Source organism: Panulirus ornatus, chromosome 53 (genome assembly GCF_036320965.1).
Source record: "Panulirus ornatus isolate Po-2019 chromosome 53, ASM3632096v1, whole genome shotgun sequence".
Lineage (NCBI taxonomy): Eukaryota > Metazoa > Arthropoda > Malacostraca > Decapoda > Palinuridae > Panulirus > Panulirus ornatus.
Window position 1 is genome coordinate 7066735 of NC_092276.1, and position 22148 is coordinate 7088882.

A 22148-nucleotide genomic window follows, 5' to 3' on the forward strand; every position below is an offset into this window, starting at 1 on the left:
CACCAGTGCTTTTCCATCAGCAAACAACTAACACTTCCCAGACCCTCCTCTCCACATACAAACTGCATATGTGCCTCTCTTTCTAAGACTCTTGCATTTACCTCCAATACCACCCCATCCATAAACAAATTCAACAGCCATGGTAACATCATACATCCATCACAGATCAACCTTTACCAGAAACCACTCAATCCCTTTTCTTCCTACTTGCACATGTCTTATGCCCTTGATAAAAAATTTCTCTGTTTCTAGCAGCTCTCCTACCATACAATATATTCATAAGACCTCCACAAGCCATCTCCATCAACCCCATCATGTGCTTTCTCTAGATCCATAAAAGCCACAATCTAAATACTTCTGTTTCTCTAAATATTTCTCACAGATATTCTTTATAGCAGACATAATCCACACATCCTGCAGCACTTCTGAAACCACACTGTTCTTCACCCTTACTATCACCACTCTCCCATACAACATACCAGGTACATGCAATAAACATATACCTCTGTGACTTAGACACTCACTAATGTCCCCATTGCTATGGCACTATATATGCATTCTGCCAATCCTTAGGCACCTCACCATGATCCTTACATACTATGAAATCCTAGCTGATCTATCAACAATACAGTAATTCCCTTTCTTAAAAAGTTTAACTGCAGAGTCATCCATTCCAGCTGCCTTGCCACATTTCATCCCACGCAGGGCTTTCAACACCTCTTCACTTTTCACCAAACTTTTTTCCATGCCTTTCTCATTTTACACACCTCCCAGACCCAAACACCCTATATCTCCCTCCCTATCATCAAACAAATTCAACAATCCTTCAATATCACTCCATCCCCTACTCACCTCATCAGTATCAGTCACAACTTCCTCATTTACCTTTCAATAATGTTCCCATTTGTTCTTTTGTTCTCATACTATTGACCTCCTTCCAAAACACCTTAATCTCCCTGCAGTTTACTGATAACAACCTCACCCCAACACTCATTTATCCTGTTTTTCAACCTCTGCACCTTTGTCTTGACCTCCTGCTGCTTTCTCTTGTATATCTCCCAACCTTACATTTGCACTCCTTTCCTATAAACACTGCCCATACACCTCTCTTTTCTTTTTCACTTGCAACACTTAACCACTCACTATCTTTTTTCACCATTCCACCTCTCTCTGCATGCCAAACACTTTTCTTGCAATTCTCTGCAGCTTCCCTAAATAAAAAGTCTAAAAAAACCTTGTCTGCCCCCTTTATATTTTCAAGTGCAATGTCACACACACACTTTAGTACTTTGTTATTGCTCCTTTGGCCTGCAGACAACTTGGCATAGAATTTGACAAGGTTTCTGAAATACTCTAAGCCTGAATGAGGCATGGCATGGATGAAATGTTGCAGGAAGCAAGCTTGACTTTCATCTGGTTTCAGCAATTCTCATCTGGGTTAAGGTCTGGGGAGTTTCCTAGCCACTTCACCGGTTGAATATTTTTTTTCTGTTAACCAATTCATAACCGCATCAGATGGCAATGGACTTTCCATGATCTCCTGCATTATTAATTCTACTGCATTCTTCATATGTCTAAGGCAGTGTTGGGCACCGATAACTAAAAAGTTAACTTGGACAACAATAATCCAGTGACCCTAATTTTTAAGTTAAACATCGATAATCTGATACTTTTAATAACTAGTCATTGAAAGTCAAAAATAATCTGATAATGATAACTCTTTTAATTATTTTTTTTTTTTATTTATTATACTTTGTCGCTGTCTCCCGCGTTTGCGAGGTAGCGCAAGGAAACAGACGAAAGAAATGGCCCAACCCCCCCCATACACATGTATATACATACGTCCACACACGCAAATATACATACCTACACAGCTTTCCATGGTTTACCCCAGACGCTTCACATGCCTTGATTCAATCCACTGACAGCACGTCAACCCCGGTATACCACATCGCTCCAATTCACTCTATTCCTTGCCCTCCTTTCACCCTCCTGCATGTTCAGGCCCCGATCACACAAAATCTTTTTCACTCCATCTTTCCACCTCCAATTTGGTCTCCCTCTTCTCCTCGTTCCCTCCACCTCCGACACATATATCCTCTTGGTCAATCTTTCCTCACTCATTCTCTCCATGTGCCCAAACCACTTCAAAACACCCTCTTCTGCTCTCTCAACCACGCTCTTTTTATTTCCACACATCTCTCTTACCCTTACGTTACTCACTCGATCAAACCACCTCACACCACACATTGTCCTCAAACATCTCATTTCCAGCACATCCATCCTCCTGCGCACAACTCTATCCATAGTCCACGCCTCGCAACCATACAACATTGTTGGAACCACTATTCCTTCAAACATACCCATTTTTGCTTTCCGAGATAATGTTCTCGACTTCCACACATTCTTCAAGGCCCCCAGAATTTTCGCCCCCTCCCCCACCCTATGATCCACTTCCGCTTCCATGGTTCCATCCGCTGCCAGATCCACTCCCAGATATCTAAAACACTTCACTTCCTCCAGCTTCTCTCCATTCAAACTTACCTCCCAATTGACTTGACCCTCAACCCTACTGTACCTAATAACCTTGCTCTTATTCACATTTACTCTTAACTTTCTTCTTCCACACACTTTACCAAACTCAGTCACCAGCTTCTGCAGTTTCTCACATGAATCAGCCACCAGCGTTGTATCATCAGCGAACAACAACTGACTCACTTCCCAAGCTCTCTCATCCCCAACAGACTTCATACTTGCCCCTCTTTCCAAAACTCTTGCATTTACCTCCCTAACAACCCCATCCATAAACAAATTAAACAACCATGGAGACATCACACACCCCTGCCGCAAACCTACATTCACCGAGAACCAATCACTCTCCTCTCTTCCTACACGTACACATGCCTTACATCCTCGATAAAAACTTTTCACTGCTTCTAACAACTTTCCTCCCACACCATATATTCTTTTAATGAAAATGTAAAAAATAACGAAAAAAAGCTTCAAAACCCATAGAAAATGCTTGTATATGCTAAATCCAGTAAGTAAAAGTTTTCAATGAATTTTGCTATTTTTTCCTTAATTCTTTAATTTTCATTAAAAAATCTACCGTTTTGAAACCCTTGTAACCAAACCAATACCATGAACTTAATTTTAATTTACCAGGTAATTATTACAACAGGAACTGAAAGGTAAGTTTGAAATTTAAGCACATTTATTCAACTATTAAGCATACTGTACAATACAATATTTATATACAAACTCAGAATTAGCAATTAATCAACTCAAAATGTAAAATGAAATAATTACTAATTACTGAAAACTTAAGATGGTATAATAATCACATCATAACAAGGAGTCTTTTTAGAGTCTATGAGTCAAACACACTATGTGCTGATTATGTGCCCTTCAGGAAGTCCAACTTCTCAAAGTTAGGCCTAGCTACAGTCTTGACCTCTTGGGCCTCAGGATGTCCTTGCTGAGACAGAGAAAAGCTGTTCCACTGCGGCAGAGGACGGAATAGGTGTGTTGTATTTCTGGAAGAGGTTGGTGAAGATCTCCTCCCACATGAAGTCAGAGTCGGCCATGCCCTCCTTCCCATCAGTGTTCAGCCTGGTGTTGACAAGTTTCTTGACCTTCTCTTTGACACTGGTACTTGAGCCAGTGGCCATCTTCCCAGTGAAGAGGTCATCAGGCATGCACAGCAGTGATCGCACGCTGCTGTCGCTGGAGTGGGTGGTGCTGTTGCTCTTCCAGTCCCTCAGTGGTCTCTTGACCTTATCCTCCATGGTGGCTGTCGAACCTGTACAACCAGTGGAGCCAGAAGTTAGGGTTTAAGGCAGTTGCCAGTCCTGGTTGTTCAGGTAGTGTTTGAGCTGGGTGGTGATGGCTGCTACCAGGGCATCGACCGGTGGCTTGCAGACAGCCAAACTGTTCCTCTTGTTCCTGAGCTTCATGAGGGTGATGGCCACTGTGGAAAGGGGGGTTTCAAGAAAGGCATTCTTCTCCCTGTGGATGTTGTCAAGGGTGATAGCCATATGGGATATGACTTTGACCCACTTCTTCAGGAAGGCTATCTCCTGGTCATTGAAGGCTGAAGGGTTCTCCCCGCAGTTAAGGAACCTGTTGAGCTCAGCCTTCTTGGTGGCCAGGATGTTGTTGAAGATAACAAATGAGTCATACAAGGCATTCCACCTTGTCTTGCCAGGGACCACCAGCCTCCTGCCCTGTACCTTCCGAGGACATCACCAATCTGAGGGCTCCTCCCCCTGGGCATTAAAGATTGCCTTAGCCTTGCTGTGGGCCTTCTTGTAGAGGGCACTGAAGGCAGGAACATTAGAGCCTGTCTGCTTGAGTAGGCTCTTGCCCAAGTCCACGGAGGCCACCAAATTGAAGGTATGAATCACACACCTCATGTGGACTAGTAGACTGGGGTGCTCGTGTTCCTCACCATGGAGTTCACCGAGGTTACAATGTTGTTGGCATTGCCACCCTCAGGCGTGTTGTCCTCATTGTCTGAGTTGGCCTGAGGCAGTCTGCCAACATTGTTGAGGTCAGGCAACAGGTCCACCTGGCCTCCATACTGGGTGAAAGCCTTCACAAAGTTTGATCTATTGTTGGTGGTTGTCCTGACTACCTTGTTCTGAATGTTGAAATGCTCATGGACCTGGACCATGGCCTCCATTAAGACATCATAAGTGTGACAACCACTTAGACAGGTTCAGGTGAGGACAGCATGCTTCCTGGCCCTGGTTATTGCATCAATTCAGTGAGATGCCTAGGAAAGATCTGAAACTAAGATTAAGTGATTATTGATTAATACACTGTGTAATACTGATTAAGTGATTTTTGAATAACACAATGATGATTAAGTATTATTTCAGACATTTTAAAATGAAAGTTAAGTTTAATTTATACAAATCATTAAAAAAGAAACATTAATGTCCTACATTATTGAAATGTGATTAGTAGTGATTAATGGTTAAGTGATTATCTAATCTAGTTTTATTTTAAACAGTTTGAAATTAAACTGAAGTTCAACTCATGCCAATTCTTACAGCAAAAAACAGCAATATTCACTATATATATGCATAATCATTTAAAATACTAACTACATTAAATGTACTAATTAGTACGATAAATATTTATAAATAAGTGATAATTACCTATTGTGAGCAGTCCAACAGTCGGCAGTGGTCGCCAAGTATGTCAGCCCATCAAAAGTATTGATGAGGGCCCCATCGACTGCCCATTATTTATCATCAATGTGCCTGCCCAGGGTGCTGTGGGACAAGGTAGCCTTTGAAGAGTTCAGGGTTCTGATCATGTCAACAAACTCCTTGGATTCAACCACCTGGAGTGGGAGTAGTTGTTGACAAAATGACAGACTATCTTTTCATTAACTGTGGACTGGCGTACGTACGGCAGTGCCAGTGCTGGCTGAGCAGCAGCCCAGGGCCTCGTTGATGGTAGGTTGCCGGACCTTCTTGGTGGGCAGCTCAGGGGTGGCGGCACCAGAGCTGTGCATGCTGCTGCTGCCAAAGAAGTGGTGGTGGGGCTTGCCACAGCCAGAGCCAGCCTTGATCTCCTCAAACTGGATGGCTTAGGATGGGTAGGTTCTCTTTCCATGGGACTTCAAATTATTAGGGCTGGTGTCATGGCCTCTAACAATTTTCTTGGTTGGGTGGCATTTTTGGCACTCAAAATAGAGTACCTTGTTGTTGTCCTTGTCCTGATGGCTGAGCTTGAAGAAGCTCCCCAGGTGGGGTCAGGAGTTTTGGAAAGGCTCCTGGTCCTGGCAGGCGGCAACCTGGCTGTCAGGTGGATGAGAAGTCACCGTCACAAACACAGAGTCAGGCTGAGACTCAGAAGTGCCTGAGACAGAGGCGATCTCAGAGTTGAGAACTTTGTCTTGGTATTCCATGGCATGCACCATGGTCCGTAATAGTCTTGTGCTGCTGTAAGTTAAATTGTAGAGACCAAACCATAAGAGAGAAGTTAGAGAACTGAATGCTGTTAGGTTGAAGACGATACTGAAAAGCACTACAAGTTACTGCTGATACGGGTGAATCCACAGTGTGTGACAGGGTTGCTAGGTCTGTCCTTTTTCAGCTCTGGATGTCCTACTCATTTTGAGAAAAAAAAAAACTCTATCTGTCCTTTTCAAAGTATTTTATTCACCTTTATAAATAATTTCAAAGTTCATAAATCTCAAAAGAATTCTTTCCCTGCCAGATAACTGGCAACTGTCAAACAACAAGATCCATGGACACATCCACTTCCAATTGTAACCTTGCACTGCACTTATTCAGAGCAGGGACAATATAGGGGAGGAAAGGGAGGGAGGACTCAGAACCGGGGTCTGGGAGGGAATCAGTAATAGCATGTTTGGTGGCTGAGCTATTACTAATATAAAATGTAAGGCGAAGATTAATGTTTTAATATATGTTCATAGTATTTTACAAACCATATAATTTTCATTATTATAGAGAAATGATAAAAACTAATCAGAGCATGATTATGTTGGTCATATGAAAAAATATATATCTGAGCTATATTTTTTTTTTTTTTTTTATACTTTGTCGCTGTCTCCCGCGTTTTGCTATATATTTTATTTATATAACAAATGACATATTATCATATATACATGTAAATAACAACAAATAGAATAAACAATAAAGTATATCAATTATGTAACCAATCATAGGTTAAACTTTCCTATTACAAGAAATAGAATTAACAACAAAGAATAACAATTATACTTTAGAACCTAAAAAGAAAACATAAAATGATAAAAATCTAATTGGACAAAAATTAATGGACGTTATTGGACTAAAAATATCTAGTTATCAAAGTTAATTGGTCCAATAACAATTATGTAAGTTAACTTCTGATAATAATCCTATAATAAAAATTAGCTCTGATAATTGTCTGTTAACGGATTATTGCTTTAGCTCCCAACTTTGGTCTAAGGACTGTACTGTCTGTAAATCATTTTTGATAGAAAATTTTCATACTTCCAGTATAGTGTCCCAAGGGAGAGGGTAGAAAGAAAATTGTCCACCTATCTCCTGTTGGCTGTAGAAGGCAAGCATGACAGGCAGAAGTGGGGAACTGGATATCCTCCCCTCTTGTATCACTTTTGTATCACTTTCCAAAAGGAGGAGGAGAATAGAGAAAGGGGCCAAGTGAAGATTTTCCCCCTAACTTTCAGTCATCTGCTCCTGATGATACCTTGATCATGCATGAAATAGTGAACAGGTATGAAAGAAATATTAACAGTACAGTAGCAAACTTATATAATGAACAATATTAAGGACTATAGAATGGGATTGGCTGCTGTGTACTATACTTTTTTCTTCAAATTTTCACAGTTAACTTTGCATGTTCATGTCATATACAGTATCCATGCCTAAGCTGTGACAAAGAGGATATCCAGTAAAAATGGGCATCACTGTAAAGGCTTCTTCAACAATTTCAGATACAGTATGGACAGTACACAAGTACATAACATTAATGTATCAATGATTTTGTTTTCTTGTGATAATGTACTGTAAGGAGAAATTAAAAGGGCATGTTACTTAAATTTTTGTCTGACGAGTGGGGTCCAGAAAACCAATAGTGTATTTACAGTATGGTATAGTTCAATGACATTGGTAAGATGATTATCTATAGGTCAAAGAAAATATAATATGGCTGAGGTCTCTTTTTGGGAATTGTTCACAAATCAACTGAACACCAGCCTATGAAAACACTGCACTAGAGTTGCCCTGTACCAGTGGCCTGGTATGGGTGAGGCACTAAAGGCTAAGAAGCAGCACTGGAGTTAAACTTTATGAAGACTTTTGCCATGGCCATTCCCTTGAGGGAGTTTCCAAAGGGAATGGGCATCAGAGATACAGATAAAGATAGATGGACAGACTGATAGGTAGATCAACTGAACATCACAAAATATTTCCATAACTGGAATCATTACCCTTCCCAACTCCCTTGAAGATCAGTTATTCTGGCTTTAGAAATAATTACTTACACACGCAAACTAGCTCGAGCTTCAGGTTTTCAAGGCTGTAATTGGGCTCAAGGAAAATGTTTTACTCAGCACTTATCCAGTGATGGACATAAACAGTAAAACAAACATGTGAACATTTCAAACACTGTAGCTGTACATCACTTAAATGGGGCACGTAAACTTGAGTGAATATACCATACACTCTATAGAAAACTAATACAGTTATCTAACATCTCTGATACCCAACTACTTTTCAAGAACATCAAATGAAACTTGTAGTGTACAGATAATACTGAGTCTGTTTTACAGTTAAGTATATGAAAATGTAATAATCAAACTGGGAATGCAACACTGTACTCACCTTTTAAGAGGGCTTCAAAGTCTGGTATCAAGTTAAGAAGATTAGAACCTTTCACATCCTGATTTTTCCTGCAACAGGTCATATACATTAACCCAGGAAGTAAAACATTATCAGTTTTAAAGGAAAGAGGACCCATAAGAGGTCATGAGGTTACAGAAGTGGAAAGAGAAATTTCACCCCTAAGAGTGACTGGAGTGACATATAGAGGGCATTCATACCATCCAACAGTTGTGCCCTTACTCCATATATCCTTAACACATCTCATAAAGCATTCCACACAACTCTGTTGTACACTTTCACCAGATCCATAAAAACTGCATACAGCTTCTTACCTTTTGCTCAATATTTTCCCACAGTCACCTTCACCACAAAAATCTGATCCACACATCCCCTCCCCTTCCTAAAGCCTTCATGCTCCTCAAGTATTCTACATAGTCGTATGCTTTTCCTCGTATACTTAACAGATTTATTCTCCTAAGTAAAATATACATCCTTAGCCACATTTCCTTTCAATCCTTTCAATAAGGAACAATAATAGCTTTCAGCCAATCCTCAGGGACAGCCCTCTGTTTCCATGCTAAATTACATGGCAGATTCATTCACTCATATCACAGCCCTTTTTCCTCCATACTTCAGAATTTCAGCCATAATCCCATCCACTGCAGGTGCCCTTCTTACCTTCAGCCTCATTACTGCCCTTTTTACCTCCCCTTCGCTTTAGGTCCATACCTATGCATGTAAGAACTGCTGTCTCACCTTCTCTCACATTCATCAGCTCTTCAAAATACTAACTGCTGTCTCACCTTCTCTCACATTCATCAGCTCTTCAAAATACTAACTGCTGTCTCACCTCTCACATTCATCAGCTCTTCAAAATACTAACTGCTGTCTCACCTTCTCTCACATTCATCAGCTCTTCAAAATACTCTCTCAATCTTCATGTCCTTACTTCTCACATCAACGTTTCCATTCTTACATCTACCTCTTTCCTTTTCCACCTCCTTCCAGTACGATTTCTTATTTTCTCTAAACTTTTCACAAAACTTTCTTCCAAAATCTTCATTTTGTCTTTTTTTTTTTTTCTAATAACTTCTTAGAATTCCACTTACATATCATATTCTTCACTCCTCCTATGCTGACCTTCCACTGGTACATTCCTTTAGAGAAATTTACCATATGCCTTTTTCCACTCTTCCACAGCATTAATAATCTCCCCACCCCCCCTTCCCTTATCTTTCTTTTCTTATTATCATGTACCCTAGGTAGTGCAGATGGGATCTTATCTCTTTGGTGAGCTTAAGGTGGAGCATCACTCCAGCACTTTTTATGTCAATTTTATGGCTTATGGCCATTCTTTCTCAAGTCTGCATCAATTTTATGGCCCATCATGCAATACAAAATGTCTCATCTTGATGCCGAAAAATTTTGTTTTCCTAGTGAAGTTAGGATCTAAATTTGCAAGTCCAAATTTTCAGTTTTTTTCATTGGTGGTTCCAGTCACATACTGAAGTCCACATCAAGGCTGGACCTTAATCGAAATAAACGGAGGTTAAAGAAAGGGAGAAATAAGAGACAAGGGATACTATTCAGAAATTTTGGAGGAAGTGAAAAACCTGGCTTCTCACAACATGGATACTGACTAATCTAAGAAGAATGACACTGGGGTATTATATGGTCTCATTAGTACTGTTCTCTGAAGGTCAATATCCATATAATGAAAAGTAAGATTGCTTCTTAATAAATGGATACTAACCAATCAGAGAAGAAGAATAATACAGATATTACATGATCCCGGGAGTTCTGGTATTCCATCATAAAAAAATTGGATAAAAATGACATCTAAGAAAAGTCAATAGATAAAAATAAGAGAAAGGTGCAAGAGGTGAAAAAAAGGGCAAATGAGAGTTGGAGTGAGAGAGTATCATTAAATTTTAGGGAGAATAAAAAGATGTTCTGGAAGGAGGTAAATAAAGTGCGTAAGACAAGGGAGCAAATGGGAACTTCAGTGAAGGGCGCAAATGGGGAGGTGATAACAAGTAGTGGTGATGTGAGAAGGAGATGGAGTGAGTATTTTGAAGGTTTGTTGAATGTGTTAGATGATAGAGTGGCAGATATAGGGTGTTTTGGTCGAGGTGGTGTGCAAAGTGCGAGGGTTAGGGAAAATGATTTGGTAAACAGAGAAGAGGTAGTAAAAGCTTTGCGGAAGATGAAAGCCGGCAAGGCAGCAGGTTTGGATGGTATTGCAGTGGAATTTATTAAAAAAGGGGGTGACTGTATTGTTGACTGGTTGGTAAGGTTATTTAATGTATGTATGACTCATGGTGAGGTGCCTGAGGATTGGCGGAATGCGTGCATAGTGCCATTGTACAAAGGCAAAGGGGATAAGAGTGAGTGCTCAAATTACAGAGGTATAAGTTTGTTGAGTATTCCTGGCAAATTATATGGGAGGGTATTGATTGAGAGGGTGAAGGCATGTACAGAGCATCAGATTGGGGAAGAGCAGTGTGGTTTCAGAAGTGGTAGAGGATGTGTGGATCAGGTGTTTGCTTTGAAAAATGTATGTGAGAAATACTTAGAAAAGCAAATGGATTTGTATGTAGCATTTATGGATCTGGAGAAGGCATATGATAGAGTTGATAGAGATGCTCTGTGGAAGGTATTAAGAATATATGGTGTGGGAGGCAAGTTGTTAGAAGCAGTGAAAAGTTTTTATCGAGGATGTAAGGCATGTGTACGTGTCGGAAGAGAGGAAAGTGATTGGTTCTCAGTGAATGTAGGTTTGCGGCAGGGGTGTGTGATGTCTCCATGGTTGTTTAATTTGTTTATGGATGGGGTTGTTAGGGAGGTGAATGCAAGAGTTTTGGAAAGAGGGGCAAGTATGAAGTCTGTTGGGGATGAGAGAGCTTGGGAAGTGAGTCAGTTGTTGTTCGCTGATGATACAGCGCTGGTGGCTGATTCATGTGAGAAACTGCAGAAGCTGGTGACTGAGTTTGGTAAAGTGTGTGAAAGAAGAAAGTTAAGAGTAAATGTGAATAAGAGCAAGGTTATTAGGTACAGTAGGGTTGAGGGTCAATTCAGTTGGGAGGTGAGTTTGAATGGAGAAAAACTGGAGGAAGTGAAGTGTTTTAGATATCTGGGAGTGGATCTGGCAGCGGATGGAACCATGGAAGCGGAAGTGGATCATAGGGTGGGGGAGGGGGCGAAAATTCTGGGAGCCTTGAAGAATGTTTGGAAGTCGAGAACATTATCTCGGAAAGCAAAAATGGGTATGTTTGAAGGAATAGTGGTTCCAACAATGTTGTATGGTTGCGAGGCGTGGACTATGGATAGAGTTGTGCGCAGGAGGATGGATGTGCTGGAAATGAGATGTTTGAGGACAATGTGTGGTGTGAGGTGGTTTGATCGAGTAAGTAACGTAAGGGTAAGAGAGATGTGTGGAAATAAAAAGAGCGTGGTTGAGAGAGCAGAAGAGGGTGTTTTGAAATGGTTTGGTCACATGGAGAGAATGAGTGAGGAAAGATTGACCAAGAGGATATATGTGTCGGAGGTGGAGGGAACGAGGAGAAGAGGGAGACCAAATTGGAGGTGGAAAGATGGAGTGAAAAAGATTTTGTGTGATCGGGGCCTGAACATGCAGGAGGGTGAAAGGAGGGCAAGGAATAGAGTGAATTGGAGCGATGTGGTATACCGGGGTTGACGTGCTGTCAGTGGATTGAATCAAGGCATGTGAAGCGTCTGGGGTAAACCATGGAAAGCTGTGTAGGTATGTATATTTGCGTGTGTGGACGTATGTATATACATGTGTATGGGGGTGGGTTGGGCCATTTCTTTCGTCTGTTTCCTTGCGCTACCTCGAAAACGCGGGAGACAAAAAAAAAAAAAAGAAAAAAAAAAAAAAAGAAAAAAAAAAAAAAGATGAAAATAAGGATTCAAAATGATTTAGCATTAACATCTATCTCCACTGTATTTCCTTCAAGTTTCATTTGCAATGAAAAATTAGCAAACAGCATGAATTCCAGTTCCAAATGGCATTTTCACAGGAAGCACTGTACTTTTGCCTTATTTGGAGATGGATTTCCAGTCGGGGATGCCAGAAAGAAAGCCACTGAGGAATTGAAGCACAAAGCAGAAGAAAGTATGGACATGTAGTAGTAGTAAAGAATGTAGTAGTAAAGGGTGAAATCGTCAATTAGCACATGTGTTAACTCAAAGAGTTTGTGAAATAAGGGAAGCAAATCACAGATTTTAAATACAAGACACCCTACTTTATTAGAATACCTGGTGCAATCTTTGGGGTTCTTCACACCAACAGCCCAGGCTGTTGAAAGCTGCAACCCTCAACTCTACTTAGGCCCCAACAGTCTGATACACTTTTAGGTACTTATCCAGTACACTCTTAAACTCCACCATGCATTCCATCCTGTTTCTGATGGTGGGTAGCAGGGTGATGATGATTCTTGGGCCCCATATGTTTAAGATGTTTTCTCTTTTTGTGCATATTGCACCTTTTGGATTTAAGAGGTGGATATTTTTACAAAGTCTTCCATTCCTGTTGTGCCAGTAGGATGTTATTTCTGAATGTAAGTTGAGAACCATACCCTCTTGGATTTTCCATATACTGATGATAGAGATATGAATCTACCCAGAATAGAGAAGAGAAGAACATGGAAATTTTTATCACGAACATCAATTTTCAAAACCAGTAAGACAATGATGACAGGGAAGAGTTATTCCAAAGACAGAGCAACCCACCCAGAGGTCCTAAATTAAGCAAAGAAGTACCTTTATAGTATCAGCTGTAGATGAATAAAACAAGATAAAAGAATAAAGCTCTGACTGGATAAAGTATACATAAGTTCACAACATTCTATGTGATTTAGTGTAGAACTTTATGTACTATAATTACATACAAAATTACACGTGTACTTACAAGATAGTTAATAAGCATCCATATACTTTACCGTCCACCAGGTGCTTTATACTTGGGGTACTTTCTGGCAGTAATTCAAGTGCATTTACCTGAAAAATAAAATGACTTTACTACAGCAGTAATATGCATGAGAAATGTACACCGTACAGACAGAAATTCCTAACTAACTTGACTTACTTCCAGATTTGAGTTTTTGTATCAAGCAAACTGACTAAACATCAAAACTCTCCAAGTATGTAAAAAAGAAAATAATTTAATTCAAAATAAGCATGTATCAGGATTAATTTCTGAAAAATCTAATGCATGCAACACCATAACTGTCAACATATACCTTATACCTCCACAAAATCCATCCAGAAACAACAAAACATCTCACTCTCACCCTTTCAGCATGACTTCGGACCCAGTCGCTCTACCACCACACTACATACACACTAAGCTCATATGACATACCCTAAATGGATTCAACCAACCATACACCCATCTCTTCCACACAGCAAACATCAACAAAGCATCTGACACTGTACCCCAATCCAGTGCATGTATGGATTATGTGGAGGTGCCTGAGGTTTGGTGGAATGCATGTATATTGCCATTGTTTAAAGGGAAAGAGAATAAAATGTTCAAACTACTGGCACATAAAAATGGAGGGAGACACATCAGACAACTAGATCACTTTATTCCTATGTTTCAGCTCAATGCACTCCTCCCCCTCTATGGTGCTGGTTTCAACACAGCGTGGGAACCAGTGAGGTCATGACACGTCATGGTATCCAGAGGTAAACCTGAGCTGCACACACATACTTTTGTTCTAATCTGTTGTCCATTCCCTGAGGATGGTTCAATGAACCAAAGCATTGCAATAAAGAGCTCTAACTGTCTCAAGTGTCTCTATCCACCTTACCCCCTCATTTGTCATAGATTCTGAACAGGTAAGTTTGACAAGTGTACCTGGTAAGTTGTAAGGGGAAGTAGTGATTGAAAGAATGAAGGGACATAAGAGCATCAGATTGGAAGGAAAGGTGTGGTTTCAGAAGTGGCAGAGGATGTGTGAATCAGGTGTTTGCATTAAAGAATGTGCATGGGGGAAAGACTTAAAAAAGGAAGAATTTTTATGTGCTATTCATGGATCTGGACAAAGCATGTATTAAGTTGAAGGGGATGCCTTGTGGAAGGTGTCAAGAATATATGGTATAGGAAGAAAGCTGCTTAAAAGTAGTGAGGAGGTTTTATCAAGGGTGTAACATAATGTATGAGTAGGAGAGGAGAGTCAGTGGTTCCAAGTGAAGGTTAGTCAGCAGCAGGGATGTGTGATGTCACCATGCTCTGTTTAATTTGTATAAGGATGGAGTGGTGGGGGTAGTAACTCCAAGAATCTTGGAGAGGGGCAAGTATGCAGTTGGTAGGGGATGGGGGAATGAGTTAATTGTTGTTTGCTGATGACACAGCACTGGTGGAAGATTCCATTAAAAACTACAAAAATTGATGACTGAGAGTATGTGAAAGGGGAAGGTTGAGAATAAATTTGCATAAAAGCAAGGTCATTAGGTTTAGTAGAGTTGAGGGACAGGTTAGTTCAGATGTAAGCTTGAATGGAGAAAATCTGGAGGAAGTGAAGTGTTTTAGATACCATGGAGTAGGCATAGCAGCAAATGGAACCATGGAAATGGGTCATAGGGTGGGAGAGGATGCGATGGGTGTAAGTGTTGGAAACAAAATTTTTGAGGGAAATATGTGATGTGTGATGATTTGATAAGTAATAAAAGTATAAGAGAGGTGTAGTAATAAAAAGAGTGTGGTTGAGAGAGGTGAAGAGGGTCTACTGGAATGGATTGGACATATGAAGAGAATGAATGAGGAGAGGTTGACCAAATTGGAGACAGAAGGATGGAGTGATCAGGGCCTGAACATGCAGAGGGTGAAAGTAGCGCTTGGGATGTGTAAATTGGAATGATGTAGTATGCCAGGGTTGATGTGCAGTCAGTGCACTGAACAAGGACAAGTGAAGTGGCCAGATTAAATCATGGAAAGGTCCATGGGGTCTGGTTGTGGGAAGAGGGTTGTGGTTTTGGTGCATCACACATGGCAGCTAGAGAATGGATATCAACAAATGTGGTCTTTCATCTGTTTCTAGTGCTACCTCGCTGACATTGGAAACAATGATCAAGTTCTCAAGTGGCTGGTCTCCAAACACAAGCTGAGGGAAGCAGCAGCCAAACACATGCCACAGGCCCAAAAATTAGGGTGGGGACACAGGCAGATAATTATGTCCTTCTTATGGATGCCATGTGTCAATGCATGCTTCCAAACAGACGGAAAAGTGTTGGGTTCTAGGAAGGGAACTGACACGCAAGCATAGGTGCAAATTCAGAGGCACACTCTTTCAGTACACAGGGATGGATGACATCAGGACCATAAGCCTTGCTTGTGTCCAGAGAAAGAAGCACTTTTCAGACTGTCAAAAAAGAGATTACAGAAAGGGGCATAGGATTTTTAAGACCATCAGGAGGTGAATGAAAGAGTTATCCAAGGTAGAGTTAGAGGAGAAATGGGAACCAGAGAGAGTTGCTTTGTCTACAGGAGACAGCTATAGTACACAGTCAGAACAGAAAAGTGACAGAATTTGCTAGAGATGACCTTAGCTAAAGAAAAGAAGCTGAATGGGAGTCAGACGAAGGAGTGTTCTTCCAAGATTGATATGCCTGATCCCTTGCCCAAATGGCCTTAGAACAGGAACAGTTGAACCATGGATTGGAAGAAGAGGTTGTCTTGGAGGAAGAGGGGGTAAATGCTTCCATTCCCACAAGAATAACCTCTACTATGCATTTGTTGGAGACAAAAGCAGCAGTATGTCTGATTCCTTGCCTGAATGTACTAAGAACAGGAACGGTTGAAAAATGGATTGGAAGAAGAGGTCATCTTGAGTGAAGAGGGGTTAATTGCTTCCATTCTTGCAATAATAACCACTGCTATGTATTTGGAGGAGATGGAAGCATGACTACACAGGAAACAGTAATTTACCCAAGGAAACTGAGAAGAATTTTCATAATTTATTCCTGTCAGCTTTGTTGAGGTGCCAATAAATATGTTTAAAAGGGGCTGCTGGAGAGGGAGGTGCCATTAAAAATGGATACATATACGAGTGTGTGTGGTTAGATGAACTAATTAGGGGTGATATTGTGTAGTACAACGTGAAGGATCAGAGAGGGAAAACAGACCCAGAATATGAGGAGAGTGGTCACAGCAGTCAGTAATATGGGTGGAATGGAAGATTCTGATTAATTTTTCCAGGCTGTTAAGAAACAATTGCCCCATCCTAGCCTGAATGGGTATGCTTTTCTAATTCTAGATTAGAAAATGCTAATCCTTAATCTAAGTAATGATGCTTCAGATCTGTGATGATTAAAAATAAATTGATGACCCCAACCTAGCATTCCTCAACATAAACTAGTGGTTGAACAATACTTTAAAAATACTAAAGTAGCAGCCAGATAAATACAGTACGGTGATAACAATGTTGGCTTAACAACGCCCAACACCCCTGCAACAACATACATGCCTTGATTCAATCCACTGACAGCACGTCAACCCCGGTATACCACATCGCTCCACTTCACTCTATTCTTTGCCCTCCTTTCACCCTCCTGCATGTTCAGGCCCCGATCACACAAAATCTTTTTCACTCCATCTTTCCACCTCCAATTTGGTCTCCCTCTTCTCCTCGTTCCCTCCACCTCCGACACATATATCCTCTTGGTCAATCTTTCCTCACTCATTCTCTCCATGTGTCCAAACCATTTCAAAACACCCTCTTCTGCTCTCTCAACCACGCTCTTTTTATTTCCACACATCTCTCTTACCCTTACATTACTTACTCGATCAAACCACCTCACACCACACATTGTCCTCAAACATCTCATTTCCAGCACATCCATCCTCCTGTGCACAACTCTATCCATAGTCCACGCCTCGCAACCATACAACATTGTTGGAACCACTATTCCTTCAAACATACCCATTTTTGCTTTCCGAGATAATGTTCTCGACTTCCACACATTCTTCAAGGCTCCCAGAATTTTCGCCCCCTCCCCCACCCTATGATCCACTTCCGCTTCCATGGTTCCATCCGCTGCCAGATCCACTCCCAGATATCTAAAACACTTCACTTCCTCCAGTTTTTCTCCATTCAAACTCACCTCCCAATTGAATTGACCCTCAACCCTACTGTACCTAATAACCTTGCTCTTATTCACATTTACTCTTAACTTGCTTCTTTCACACACTTTACCAAACTCAGTCACCAGCTTCTGCAGTTTCTCACATGAATCAGCCACCAGCGCTGTATCATCAGCGAACAACAACTGACTCACTTCCCAAGCTCTCTCATCCCCAACAGACTGCATACTTGCCCCTCTTTCCAAAACTCTTGCATTCACCTCCCTAACAACCCCATCCATAAACAAATTAAACAACCATGGAGACATCACACACCCCTGCCGCAAACCTACATTCACTGAGAACCAATCACTTTCCTCTCTTCCTACACGTACACATGCCTTACATCCTCGATAAAAACTTTTCACTGCTTCTAACAACTTGCCTCCCACACCATATATTCTTAATACCTTCCACAGAGCATCTCTATCAACTCTATCATATGCCTTCTCCAGATCCATAAATGCTACATACAAATTGGGAGGTAAGTTTGAATGGAGAAAAACTGGAGGAAGTAAAGTGTTTTAGATATCTGGGAGTGGATCTGGCAGCGGATGGAACCATGGAAGTGGAAGTGGATCATAGGGTGGGGGAGGGGGCAAAAATCCTGGGAGCCTTGAAGAATGTGTGGAAGTCGAGAACATTATCTCGGAAAGCAAAAATGGGTATGTTTGAAGGAATAGTGGTTCCAACAATGTTGTATGGTTGCGAGGCGTGGACTATGGATAGAGTTGTGCGCAGGAGGATGGATGTGCTGGAAATGAGATGTTTGAGGACAATGTGTGGTGTGAGGTGGTTTGATCGAGTAAGTAACGTAAGGGTAAGAGATATGTGTGGAAATAAAAAGAGCGTGGTTGAGAGAGCAGAAGAGGGTGTTTTGAAATGGTTTGGGCACATGGAGAGAATGAGTGAGGAAAGATTGACCAAGAGGATATATGTGTCGGAGGTGGAGGGAACGAGAAGTGGGAGACCAAATTGGAGGTGGAAAGATGGAGTGAAAAAGATTTTGTGTGATCGGGGCCTGAACATGCAGGAGGGTGAAAGGAGGGCAAGGAATAGAGTGAATTGGATCGATGTGGTATACCGGGGTTGACGTGCTGTCAGTGGATTGAATCAGGGCATGTGAAGCGTCTGGGGTAAACCATGGAAAGCTGTGTAGGTATGTATATTTGCGTGTGTGGACGTATGTATATACATGTGTATGGGGGTGGGTTGGGCCATTTCTTTCGTCTGTTTCCTTGCGCTACCTCGCAAACGCGGGAGACTGCAAAAAAAAAAAAAAAAATATATATATATATATATATATATATATATATATATATATATATATATATATATATATATATATATCCCATTTTAGAAAGTTAAAAAAAATACAAGGAGGGGAGGATTTCTGGCCCCCTGCTCCCGTCTTTTCCTAGCGTTACCTCACACACATGCGGGAGGGAGGGGGTTTTCATTTCATGTGTGGCCGGGTGGCGACGGGAATGAATAAGGGCAGACAGTATGAATTGTGTACATGTGTATATATATGTATACGTTGAGATGTATAGTTATGTATATGTGCGTGTGTGGACGTGTATGTATATACATGTGTATGTGGGTGGGTTGGGCCATTCTTTCGTCTGTTTCCTTGCACTACCTCGCTAATGCGGGAGACAGCGACAAAGTATAATAAATAAATATATATATATATATATATATATATATATATATATATATTTTCTTTCTTTCAAACTATTCGCCATTTCCCGCGTTAGCAAGGTAGCGTTAAGAACAGAGGACTGGGCCTCTGAGGGAATATCCTCACCTGGCCTCTTTCTCTGTTCCTTCATTTGGAAAATTAAAAAAAAAAAAAAAAAGAGGGGAGGATTTCCAGCCCCCCCACTCCCTCCCCTTTTAGTCGCCTTCTACGACACGCAGGGAATACGTGGGAAGTATTCTTTCTCCCCTATATATTCACCATTTCCCACGTTAGTGAGGTAGCATTAAGGAAAGAGGACTGAGCATAAGAGGGAAAAATCCTCACTTGGTCCCCTTCTCTGTTTTTTCTTTTGGAAAAGTAAAAATTGGAGGTGAGGATTTCCAGCTCCCTACCCTTTTATGGCACACAGGAAATACATGGGAAGTATTCTTTTTCTCCTGTCCCCTGGATTGAACCAGGGCATGTGAAGCATCTGGGGTAAACCATGGAAAGTTTTGTGGGGCCTAAATGTGGAAAGGTAGCTGTGGTTTTGGTGCATTATACATGACAGCTGGAGACTGAGTGTGAATGAATGTTGCCTTTGTTGTTTGTAGCGCTACCTCGCGCACATGCGGGGGGAGGGGGTTTTCATTTCATGTGTGGTGGGGTGGCGACGGGAATGAATAAGGGCACACAGTATGAATTATGAACATGTGTATATATGCATATGTCTGTGCATACATATGTATACGTTGAGATGTATAGGTATGTATATGTGTGTGTGTGGACATGTATGTATATATATGTGTATGTGGGTGGGTTGGGCCATTCTTTCATCTGTTTCCTTGCACTACCTTGCTAACGCGGGAGACAGCGACAAAGTATAATTAATAAAAATAAATATATATATATACATCATACTTAGTCGATCTCCCACGTTAGAGAGATAGCACAAGGAAACAGATGAAAAAATGGCCCAACCCACCCACATACACATGCATATACATACACAGACATATATGTACATATTCATACTTGTTGCCTTCATCCATTCCCATTGCCACACATGAAACAGCACCCCCTCCCCCGCACACGCGAGGTAGCGCTAGGAAAAGACAACAAAGGCCACATTTGTTCACACTCAGTCTCTAGCTGTCATGTGTAATGCACCCAAACCACAGCCCCCTTTCCACATCCAGGCCCCACAAAACTTTCCATGGTTTATCCCAGTCGCTTCACATGCCCTGGTTCAATCCATTGACAGCACATCCACCCTGGTAACCCACATTGTTCCAATTCACTCAATTCCATGCATGCCTTTCACCCTCCTGTATGTTCAGGTCCCGATTGCTCAAAATCTTTTTCACTCCATCCTTCCACCTCCAATTTGGTCTCCCACTTCTCATTCCTTCCATCTCTGACACATATATCCTCTTTGTCAATCTTTCCTCACTCATTCTCTCCATGTGACCAAACCATTTCAATACACCTTCTTCTGCTCTCTCAACCACACTCTTTTTATTACCACACATATCTCTTACCCTTTCATTACTTACTTGATCAAACCACCTCACACCACATATTGTCCTCAAACATTTCATTTCCAACACATCCACCCTCCTCTGCACAACCTTATCTACAGCCCATGCCTCGCAACCATATAACATCGTTGGAACCCCTATTCCTTCAAACATACCCATTTTTGCTCTCCGAGCGAGATAATGCTCTCATCTTCCACACATCCTTCAGCGCTCCAAGAACCTTCACCCCCTCCCCCACCCTGTAATTCACTTCCGCTTCTATGGTTCCATCTGCTGCTAAATCCACTCCCATATCTAAAACACTTCACTTTCTCCAATTTTTCTCCATTCAAACTTATCTCCCAATTAACTTGTCCCTCAACCCTGCTGAACCTTATAACCTTGCTCTTATTCCCATTTACTCTCAGCTTTCTTTCACACACTTTACCAAACTCAGTCAGCTTCTGATGTTTCTCACCCGAATCAGCCACCAGGACTGTATCATCAGCAAACAACAACTGGTGAAGGTTTGTTGAATATGTTTGATGATAGAGAGGCAGATATAGGGTGTTTTGGTTGAGGTGGTGTGTGAAGTGAGAGGGTCAGGGAGAAGAGTTTGGTAAACAGAGAAGAGGTAGTGAAAGCTTTGCAGAAGATGAAAGCTGGCAAGGCGGTGGGTTTGGATGGTATTACAGTGGAATCTATTAAAAAAGGGGGTGACTGTGTTGTTGACTGGTTGGTAAAGATATTGAAAGTATGTATGGTTCATGAAGTGCCTGAGGATTGGCGGAATGCATGTATAGTGCCATTGTACAATGGCTAAGGGGATAAAGGTGAGTGTTCACATTACAGAGGTATAAGTCTGTTGAGTATTCTTGGGAAATTATATGGGAGGGTATTGATTGAGAGGGTGAAGGCATGTACAGAGCATCAGATTGGGGAAGAGCAGTGTGGTTTCAGAAGTGGTAGAGGATGTGTGGATCAGGTGTTTGCTTTGAAGAATGTGAGAAATTCTTAGAAAAACAGATGGATTTGTTTGTATCTTTTTATATATCTGGAGAAGGCATGTGATAGGGTTGATAGAGATGCTCTGTGGAAGGTATGAAGAATATATGGTGTGGGAGAAAAATTGCTAGAAGCAGTGAAAAGTTTTTATCGAGGATGTAAGGCATGTGTACGTGTTGGAAGAGAGGAAAGTGATTGGTTCCCAGTGAATGTAGGTTTATATATATATATATATATATATATATATATATATATATATATATATATATATATATATATATATATAATATTATGGGTATTATTAGTTTCGGACATCCAGCCCTGGTTAGGTATGTGTTGATTTTCATTGTTTTTCCAATGGTTTTTGACGTCAATTTAATTATTATAACCTTCGTTTCTACCTCAAAGCATTACTTTTGATGATT

General features: G+C 41.1%; 1 protein-coding gene across 1 annotated transcript in view; it reads right to left on the reverse strand.

Annotated features, from left to right (window-relative positions):
* The window catches only part of LOC139765206 (uncharacterized), a 236453-nt gene that overhangs the window by 213862 nt on the left and 443 nt on the right, over positions 1-22148 (reverse strand). The window contains 2 exon segments of the mRNA XM_071692509.1: positions 8370-8437; positions 13300-13388. Of these exon segments, the coding sequence (XP_071548610.1) occupies positions 8370-8437; positions 13300-13388 (157 nt within the window).